This window comes from Puccinia triticina, chromosome 6A, assembly GCF_026914185.1.
Source record: "Puccinia triticina chromosome 6A, complete sequence".
In the NCBI taxonomy this organism is placed as follows: domain Eukaryota; kingdom Fungi; phylum Basidiomycota; class Pucciniomycetes; order Pucciniales; family Pucciniaceae; genus Puccinia; species Puccinia triticina.
In genome coordinates, this window is record NC_070563.1 from 4,422,143 (window position 1) to 4,432,807 (window position 10,665).

Consider the following 10,665-nt stretch of genomic DNA (forward strand, 5'->3'; position numbering starts at 1 on the left):
CTTTCCTTGACACTCAACCTGGCTAGTCGTGGGGCGTTTACATTTATCACTTTCTTTATAGACGTGACCGCTCGATAGGGAGCAATACAGAACAATTTCTAATTTGGGAATAGAGGGAAACTTCCAACCAAACTAACTTGGCCGTTTCGCAGTTGACTCGAGAAAAAGAGATGGTCATCACCTCGGGCTATGAGAGTTAATCAGACTTGAATGTTGGGGAAACATTGTTCAAAAGTGTTTTTGACATGTTTGTTTGATGCGTGGTCCCGGAGCACCGTTGGCATCGTCGCAATAAATTGTCCCTTGCAAATGTTACATTGAGCTTTAGGCTTTTCAGGCTTCTTGGGGATTCCTTTGTGGAAGTGAGTTCAAGTAGATGCCGGGAACGCTTTGAGTTAGCCACGACAGGGATTTCGATGAATGTTTATGATAGGGATGAGAATCGTACCTCCGGCATTGGTCTCTACTTTTGTTCCAGCCTGCACAATATTTGATGATGTGAGCAAGGAATCAGATTTTGACGACGCAATAAGCAGAAGGTTACTGACCAGTTCTTTTTTCCTAGATTCTTGCGATCGCAGCTAGAATCGTTAGATCCGTGGAGGAAGTCAGTTCGGGCAATCACCTACTCCAAGAAGAGCTAAATTTCCATACCGTTTTCTTCGAAGCAGGCCTATTATGCGCAAATTAATGGAGGTCAGCTTGTTGGTTTGAAGGAAGTTGAAAGTCACCAGCGGAACCTTACATATTGAGGTTGGACAATCAGAGAGACGGGTAAATGAGGAACGAAGGTTATAGGACCAAGTCGATGCTATCCGGTTTTCTTTCTGATGAAGCCCAGTGGTTCGGTGGAGGTGGTCGGGATCTACGATTCAGGATGGGGATGAGGCAGACGAGGAATTGCGCGAGGTGTTTTCCGGCTTTGACGGATCGTTTCGGGTGGTTGCTAGTGGTTGCCAAGGGTTCGGGGGACTTGAGGTCCAAAACCTTCATATGCTTATGGAGCTATGCATAAATAGGGTAAACATGACCCCAGTATGTAGACCCCTCGGCCGACCGGGCCGGCTGAAACATCCCGAGTAGGGCTGGATCCCACGGGGTACCCGGCCACTTTGAGCTAGCGCGGCGCCCGTCCCGCGGGTATACACCCGTCACTCGGGTACCAAAATCAAGCAGCCCGAGCCTTACCCGCGGGTATCGTGAACGGGAACAGGGTACCCGCGGGGCGGCCGAGCTACGGGTATACCCGCCAGCCCACGGGTATACCCGTAACCCGTTCCCGATTCCCGCGGGTAAGGCCCGCAAAGGCCCAGACCTACTGCACCCACTTTGCACCCATGAGCCATGAGGGCCCCAGCCCGGGCTGAGGGACCTTTGTACTTTTGATATGTGCATTTTTTTTTGCTCACTTCCTCCACACGGGTGCAGATTGGTAGCCACAGCGCACCTGAACATGACCTGCCTAATACCTGATATACCCACGGGTATTTCTGAGGCTGCCCATGGACTGTACCCGCCGAGTAGGCCAGGTACGGTCCAGGCAAAGAGGCGTCCCGGAGCACTATACCCACGGGGCAGACCGCTGGTATACCTGGTGTCAGCCTTAGAGTCAACACAGTTGACCTAAAACTGCCTTTTATCTCCATTTTATAACTAAATGTGCTCATATCTTTTTAACCTTAAGACATAAGGTTGTTTTGACTTCAGATTCTGATTTCTCATGCAATTTTGACCCCAGTGTTCACTGATCACTTTACAATATCTCTACTCCTTCATAGAGTTTGTGGTTTGTGACACACATGCGCAGCAACGCCGTGTAGTCGCGCCTGAGCGCTCCCAACCACATGTACATGTGTGATTATGTCATCCAACTTTGAAAATTTTTGAAGTCAGGATCCCCCATGCAGCTGGAGGATCCACAGACTTCAGCACACCAGAACCACCACCCAGATAACCTCAGGATCACCACCAAAGAGTTTACAACACTCCCAGTATACCTACCGTCACAGGTGCCTAGGATATTGACAGTAAGTAACCTCTTTCTCTGAACCTTGTTTATCTCAGAGGTACAACTCTGTGTCTTGCTTGATCTGCTCTTTTCTGTTGGTTTTTATCTTCTTCTTGATCACAGGGCTGTCCCTCCAAATCTACTGGCCTTTGCCTCAATCTTGATCACAGGGCTGTCCCTTCTTATCAGTTGGCCTTTGCCTCAAATCTAGGTTACAGGGCTGTCCCTCAGGTTTCCCTTTAAGAACCTAGACTATCCAGAAGGAAGCTAAAAAATTGTGGCTGGATTAAACTTATCTAATCCAGATACCCTCCTGAGAGGAAGCTGTAGCTTTTTTCTAGCACAGATTAGCAGCACTCTTCTAGTAGCATTGCCAGTGGACGTGCATTCCCACTAGATTAACCTAGTACTTCTCTTTATCCTGATCCTGCTCTGTTTCTCTCTCTTTCTCTCTTTCTCTTATAGTTGTATTTTCTTTATCCAAAGAAATCCAACTATTGCCGCCCCATTTCTTGTGTCCTGCTGTCACTATAGAGACTCAGGCTCACACCTGGAGAGGCCAGCAACGGGGGCCAGCCCTAATTCCAAGCACCCAGCGCCGGTTGACCAGTACTGCCATGCATTGGTGTATTGAGGCCCATAGCGGGAAACACCGCCAAAGCATTCTGCTGCAGAGCAGACCTAGTGATGATACAGTAGAAACCTAATCTTGATGTACTTAGTTCAACTTACCTTCACACATTGTACCTTATTCATCTTTATTTGTTTCCTACTTGTAAACTCACTCCATCTTCACTCGACTCCTCACAGGTATGCCTCAAGGATTTTTCTCTCATCACCGCCTCTATGATCCTATCTCACCTTGTTCATCACTCTCATCAGGTGTGCCTCCACCGTGCTGCTCTTGTCCCTTGTTTGCGTTGCTCACAGTGTTACTGCTGTCATCACAGGTATGTATTGTGTTTTCATTCATTCATCTTTATTTGTTTCCTACTTGTAAACTCACTCTGTCTTCACTTGACTCCTTGCAGGTGTACCTCCACCGTGCTGCTCTCACTGCTCACAGCGTTACTGCTGTCATCACAGGTGTGCCTTCACCCTGCTGCTCTTGTCCCTTGTTCGCGTTCCTCAAGTCACAGTGTTACTGCTGTCATCACAGCTGTTGTTGTTGTCCCCAGCTTGTTGCCCATTGCGGCCGGTCCACAATTTTACCGGTTCAGTACACAGTCTCACTGGCCGGAAAATCTCAATCATGAAGACTTTGCAGTCTTGATTGGCTAAGAGGATTTCTTCATGGACATCCAGACTGCAAAAAACACCGCTGATTACTACAGAGTGTGCTTTGGCACACTCTGTAATGCTTTGGCACACTCCTATTACGGAGTGTGCTTTGGCACACTCCTACTACAGAGTGTGCTTTGGCACACTGAACAAGCGCCATTGGAATGGCTGTTGATTATATCAGCTTCTGGAACCTCCACTCCCCCAATCCAATTCCGTGGGCCCAATGGCGAACCAATAAAGAGGCCTACAGGATGCCCACCAAGGTGACACCATCAATGATGATATACCTCAACGCATTGGACAACACCCAGCAATCTACTTGGGCAGTGTGGGGTCAATGAACCAAACGATCCTGCTTCTTGTGCTCAACCTCCATGTCCCAGTAACTCAGAGACCAACCTCCTTATGCCAACAATGGGAAGTTACTTACGTTACGTTATCCAGCGGGATTTTCGTAACATAACTTCCCACCGTTACCAGATAACGCGTTATCGTTATCTGTTGAAATATTCCAAAAAATAACGCCGATAACGCGCTAACCGCGTTATCTGGCGTAAAAGCACCGTAAAATAGGCAAAAAACCCGCGTTATCCGCACGTTATCCTCCTCAGATTGCGGGGATAACGTAACGGGTCTAATAAAACAGAAAAAAAATCAAAAAATAACGTAACTAAAACAATGCTGCCGTTAGTGCAAGGATAACGGCACCAATTTAGTTACGTTATCCGTTACTTTTCGTTACGGATAATGTAACTTCCCATTGTTGCTTATGCTTGTGATCCAAAAACTTGTTGAAGAAGTAGAACTCCCCCCTCCCTCTCCACTCATTGGCCAGTTGTGCTCAACAAGCCCAACTGATGGATGCACTGACAACCATCCCGACACCAAAGATTTTGTTTTCATGGAGGTCAACTCAACAATGGATGCACTATTTGGTATTGACATGGGTAATCAGCACATCACTGGTGGAGAGGCTGGACTAAAGATGGTAATGTCCTGGCTGGATGAGGCCAGAAAACACCATGCATGGAAACCATGCAATGACATATTACTCAATATAAAGCTTGAGCAAATCTTTGCAGGCCTCAAATCATTCTTGTAAATCTTAAAATTAACTAAATTTCAATAGGGAGTGTGCTTTGGCACACTCCTATTACGGAGTGTGCTTTGGCACACTCCTATTACGGAGTGTGCTTTGGCACACTCCTATTACGGAGTGTGCTTTGGCACACTCCTATTACGGAGTGTGCTTTGGCACACTCCTATTACGGAGTGTGCTTTGGCACACTCCTATTACGGAGTGTGCTTGCTTTGGCACACTCCTATTACGGAGTGTGCTTTGGCACACTCCTATTACGGAGTGTGCTTTGGCACACTCCTATTACGGAGTGTGCTTTGGCACACTCCTATTACGGAGTGTGCTTTGGCACACTCCTATTACGGAGTGTGCTTTGGCACACTCCTATTACGGAGTGTGCTTTGGCACACTCCTATTACGGAGTGTGCTTTGGCACACTCCTATTACGGAGTGTGCTTTGGCACACTCCTATTACGGAGTGTGCTTTGGCACACTCCTATTACGGAGTGTGCTTTGGCACACTCCTATTACGGAGTGTGCTTTGGCACACTCCTATTACGGAGTGTGCTTTGGCACACTCCTATTACGGAGTGTGCTTTGGCACACTCCTATTACGGAGTGTGCTTTGGCACACTCCTATTACGGAGTGTGCTTTGGCACACTCCTATTACGGAGTGTGCTTTGGCACACTCCTATTACGGAGTGTGCTTTGGCACACTCCTATTACGGAGTGTGCTTTGGCACACTCCTATTACGGAGTGTGCTTTGGCACACTCCTATTACGGAGTGTGCTTTGGCACACTCCTATTACGGAGTGTGCTTTGGCACACTCCTATTACGGAGTGTGCTTTGGCACACTCCTATTACGGAGTGTGCTTTGGCACACTCCTATTACGGAGTGTGCTTTGGCACACTCCTATTACGGAGTGTGCTTTGGCACACTCCTATTACGGAGTGTGCTTTGGCACACTCCTATTACGGAGTGTGCTTTGGCACACTCCTATTACGGAGTGTGCTTTGGCACACTCCTATTACGGAGTGTGCTTTGGCACACTCCTATTACGGAGTGTGCTTTGGCACACTCCTATTACGGAGTGTGCTTTGGCACACTCCTATTACGGAGTGTGCTTTGGCACACTCCCATTACGGAGTGTGCTTTGGCACACTCCTATTACGGAGTGTGCTTTGGCACACTCCCATTACGGAGTGTGCTTTGGCACACTCCCATTACGGAATGTGCTATGGCACACTCCTATCTATTCCTATCTATTACGGAGTGTGCTTCTGGATACATGGTATCCTGGATTTCTTACTGGATATTCCACTCAGGATATCTGGTAGTGGTTGAAGTGCTTCACCTTGACCAAGCCACGCCACGCCACGATCCCGCCAAAAACAAAACGATTTGTAGACCAGCCGCACCCAATCGACGGATCCAAACATCTGCACCCACAGTACACTGTAAGTCCTCCCTGCCACCACATTCTGACGCAGTGTCAGAAGGGGCCCATCTTCCCTTCCCTCATCAAGCCCCGTGCTTTGCCACACTCCTATTACGGAATGTGCTTTGGCACACTCCTATAACGGATTGCTGAAACTTACAGAAGGATTAAACTCAGGTTTTGGTGACCAGGTCTCAAGATAGATGTAAACAAGTGGGTCCAGTCTTGTGAAGATAGGAGCTCAAAATTGCCAATGGAACCCAAGAAAACTACTGGAGCAGCAATAATCTTTGGAAGAGTCAGTTTGGATACAGTTCACATCAAAGCTGTCAAATGGAAATACCTGGTAATTGCAAGAGATGACCTTTCTGGATGGGTAGAAGCAGTTGGACTGGAAAAGATACAGGCAAAGAAAATCTCTCAGTGGTTCTTGGACAATTGGATCTACAGATATGGAGCTCCTTGGTCAGTCACAGTGGATGGAGGCTCTGAATTTGGACAACAGTTTCAAAAATCCCTTCTGGAATCTGGAATGAAAGTCAAGGTCACCACTCCTTATTATCCTGAAGCAAATGGAATGGTAGAAAGTGGACATCAGTTAATTAAGGATAATTTGGTCAAACTCTGGAAAAGAAGGCAAGAAGTGGAGGAATTATTTACATTTGGTTTTATTTGCAGATAGAATTTCCACCAAAAGATCAACTGGTTACTCACCTTATGAACTAGTTCTTGGACAGCCCCCCATTTTACCCATTGACCTGGAACTGGAAACCTTCTTTGGAGTGGATTGGTCTAATGTAGAAACAACTCAGGATCTTCTATTGGCCAGGACCCAGCAGCTTGAAAACATGGACACCATTTTGCAGCAAGCACATCAGCAGCTTATGGACTCTAGGAAGAACTCTGTGGATTACTGGAACAGAAAGAAAACATCAAGGCAAACACTAAAGAAAGGTCAATTAGTAGCAGTGTATAACTAGAGGCCAAGGCGGCTGCGCCGCTGCAGAGCCCAGATGCCCAGCTCCACTATTCTTCAACCACCAACAGTACTTTTTGTACTCAGCAACATTAATGTTTGTATTCAGCAGCCTTGGTTTCTTTACTCAGTAGTGGTATTTTATGTTTCCATGTTTTTGAATGCTAAATGTACACATTTTTTGAGGTGATATGTTGTAATCTCACAGTTTAATTTTTCTGTTGGGCAAAAAATGAATGCCTTGGAAAATATTTGAAGTGATAAATTGTACAACACACTCAACCACTTGGATGAGGTTATGTATAACCCCAACCAATAACCTCACTGATCTCATAATTTCATCAGCTTGAGCCTATATGGATTGTGTGACCCACCAAGAAGGATATCCAGATCTTTCAGATTACAGGAAGTAGATCTATCTGAATGATAGTGAATTTTATCACTTCAAATATTTTCCAAGGCATTCATTTTTTGCCCAACAGAAAAATTAAACTGTGAGATTACAACATATCACCTCAAAAAATGTGTGCATTTAGCATTCAAAAACATGAAAACATAAAATACCACTGCTGAGTAAAGAAACTAAGGCTGCTGAGTACAAACATTACTGTTGCTGAGTACAAAAAGTACTGTTGCTGGCTGAAGAATAGTGGAGCTGGGCATCTGGGCTCTGCAGCGGCACAGCCGCCTTGGCCTCTAGTGTTCTTTAAATTTCAATGCTAGAACATAATCTATCCAAGTTCTAGTGTTGCTTTGGCAGAGGTCTTAATTTAGGAGTTAGAGGAGCATCTAGAGCTCTCTAAATGCTGACGGGAAGTCCTCCATTGTTAGAAAAGTGCTACCAGTTCACTTATGCACCAATCTGCAGCCAAATTGGCTTGAACATGTCAGCAAGATCTCCCAGTTACACATTGACTCTAACTGCATACTTGCATGAGGGGAATAACCTCTCAGACATCCTAGTTTGTAACCACCAGAAAACACTGGGTCAGCTACGCTAACATCAGGGTTAGTTTAACATACATAGCACAGCAGGAAAGCGCTAGAAACCCAGATAAGATGATGTTAGCTGTCAGCGTCAAAGCTCAATCATTGGGCAGCGCAGCATTTGCTACAATGCGCTACACCACTGTTCAGCGTGTTTTTCTTTTAAAAGCCGCGTAGCACAGTGGAGTGGAGTGTAGCAATGCTAACAGTCCGCTAGCGCTAAGGCATGAGTATTCCTATCTTGCGGCTGCTAGGCTACATAAATACATATTCTTGGCCAAATAGTGTGCCTTGGCATAGCAACCCAGTGTTGCACAAGGTTTTCATTTGGGCCTCCAGGCTCCAGTGAACCCTCCCAACCACACAGCCTGCCAAACTGCATAATAAATTCTGTCCACCAAGACGTATGAGGTTAGAGAGGGTTGGCTGTCCATGAAAAGGCTTGTTTGTATCTTCTTGTTTTGCAGCGTGTGCAACACCATAACCGCTTGAGTATGTTGTAGACTCTGAGACCCGTGAGTCCATAGTTGGCTGTGCACATTCCCCAGAAGCAGCCAGGAAAAAATCCCCATTTTCTCTGGAACAATGTGGAGGCAAAACAGCAGAGATGTATTTCTGACTGATCTGCATATCGACTGGTGCCGATTGAGCAGCTTTTAAAGCAACCAGCTTATCCAGCCCGTCTTGACGCCCCTCAACGCCTCCTGAGCCCGCCTTGCAAACCTCACTCACAAAGAACCAAAAAAGCAAAGGTATTTCCATTGACATGAACACACGCACACACAAGAAGGTTGAGTGTGTGTGAGTGAGAAAGAAGACACAAAAAACAGAAAGAATTCTGCAACAGGAAAGCAGACAGAGCGCTGATCTGATCACAAGCGAGAGTGTGTGTGGAAGGGGGGGCAGGGGATGATTTTAACCAAGCATGTGACATAAATGTAGGGCAGGGTGGGGGGAAAGGAGTGTTACTCTTTCTTGCCGGTGTTGACGGCTGCTGCGTTGGCAGTGGATGCCGATCCAAGGGCGCCAAAGCCGGCAGAGAACGGATGGGTGACGGCAGGCTTGGCATGGTCGGCAGGCTGAGAGGGGTTATTGAAGCCAGCAGACAAGCGATGGTTTTGTTTGAGATGGTAGTTGGGGTTGTAGTTTGGATGGTGGGCCTTGATTGGGCCTTGCTGCTGCTGGTAGTGTTGGTGGTGGTGATGATGGCTGCTGTTGTTGTTGATGCTGTTGTTGTTATTGTTGTTGTTGTAGGGGTTCTGTTGGATATTCTGGGCAATTGTCGTCATGCTAACTGCAACGTTCGACGAGAGACAGTCGGCGTTGAGCTTGTAGACCAGGTGGCAATTCAAGGGCAGCTGCAAGACTGTTTGGAGTGACAATCTGACAACAACGGTGTTAGTGGGATGAGGCAAGGGGCTGAGTGTGTGGAGGAGGACTGAACTTGACTTGTTTGGCCATCTTGCCGTCGCCCCCGACGTCGGGAGCGCCGGTTCTATGCCAGACGGCCAGGATGTCCTTGTCTCTTCTGATGCTGAGCACGGCCCCACAGATCTCCTTGTGTTTGCGGGCGGGTGATTTGTTGTCGTTGGAGAGGCTGTCCGGGTTGGCGATGAGCTTCTTGAGCCCGCCGCCGACGAGGCTGAAGATCAGCGTCTCCCAGAGCCGGTTTGCCAGCCCCTTCTTCAGCCGTATCGTCCACTTCCCCCCTTCTACGTTCAGCGGGTCCTCCCATGCAGGCTTGATTGAATCCACAAAGATGTGCAGGTCCGAGATTGGGAGGTGGTTCGAGGGCCGCTTTATGTGCAAATACAATGAATAAAACGTCTCCACCTATCTGAAAAAAAAAAAAAAACAGCGGGCGTGGTCAATCGGAGCTATAAGTCTAGGAGCAGAGAGACTGGTCACACGTACAGTGTCACAGGCGCCTAACCGTCTCATTGCTTTCCCGTACTCTTCCTCCGAGATTTTTTTGGACGGGGGACGGTGCAAGAGCCAGAAGACCCATTTGGATCTGAGCTTATGTTGGGCGAGCGAGCTGTCAAGGGTGGGATGGGTCAGATCTGACGCATGCTCCGACTGCTCCTCTATCTCATTCTCATCCAAATCATCTTTGAGTGCGCCCGTTGCTCTTGAGATTGGACTGTTTGTTGCCGACGTGATGGCTGCCAACAAATTGAACGATCCTAATTTTCTTGGACAGTTTGCTGTTTGTGGTCGTCCGCTTGAACTGCGAACCTTGAAGAATGAATGCAATGTTTCTCCGACATATAATCAACCCGTTCTTTCTTTCCAATGTGCATGGTGGAGGGAGGGGGGAAATGGAGAAGAATACAAGTTTAATAGTACTTGCGAGGTGGGTTGGCAGGGGTACGTTGTTATATCAATGGTAAAGTTCACCAAGTCAGGCAGGAGGGTGCATTCGTGGCGCGGGCGAGTCAGCTGATTGATTCACTAATGTCGGAAAAAGTACAACAAAATGTGTCAGCTGCAAAGGGGCAGTGATGTGGGCTGAGAAGTGACAACGGGGCCAGGAGCAAAGGGTGTGAACCTTTGAACTGTGGTTATGGAGACACGTGCAGGGTGAGAATGACAATGTGTTTTGGGGTGTGTCGGAAGATTTGGTGAGGGGTTCATGGGCGATGCTCCTGGAAATGCGGCTGGGCTTGGTGGCGACATGGTTCCGTGGAGCTGAATGGATTAGTGATTTTGGGACAAAGGCAAGGGCAAACTTAGTCAGTCCTCCCTTCTGAGTTGGCAGGCTGGCACCCCTCGCGCAAAGCGCGAGCCTCCGAAGGAGGGACTTGGGAGTAAGAGCATCTTCACCCGGGGTGGTAAACCGGGTTGCTATCCTGCGTTTACCAACCCAAACCCAAAAAACACCACCCAC

General features: G+C 47.5%; 2 protein-coding genes across 2 annotated transcripts; both read right to left on the bottom strand.

Moving 5' to 3' along the window:
• Positions 1 to 561: 561 nt before the first annotated feature.
• Positions 562 to 993, bottom strand: PtA15_6A528 (uncharacterized protein; the record flags this gene model as incomplete). The annotated part of the gene is made up of 3 exons (XM_053170243.1): positions 562 to 581; positions 655 to 673; positions 802 to 993. 3 exons carry the CDS (start codon positions 991 to 993, stop codon positions 562 to 564), a joined length of 231 nt encoding a protein of 76 aa, XP_053021454.1.
• A 7,747-nt stretch (positions 994 to 8,740) lies between these two features.
• Positions 8,741 to 10,078, bottom strand: PtA15_6A529 (uncharacterized protein; the record flags this gene model as incomplete). Its single annotated transcript, XM_053170244.1, has 4 exons — positions 8,741 to 9,158; positions 9,220 to 9,608; positions 9,690 to 9,918; positions 10,014 to 10,078. The coding sequence occupies 4 exons, from the start codon at positions 10,076 to 10,078 to the stop codon at positions 8,741 to 8,743; spliced, it is 1,101 nt and encodes a 366-aa protein (XP_053021455.1).
• Between the last annotated feature and the right edge of the window lie 587 nt (positions 10,079 to 10,665).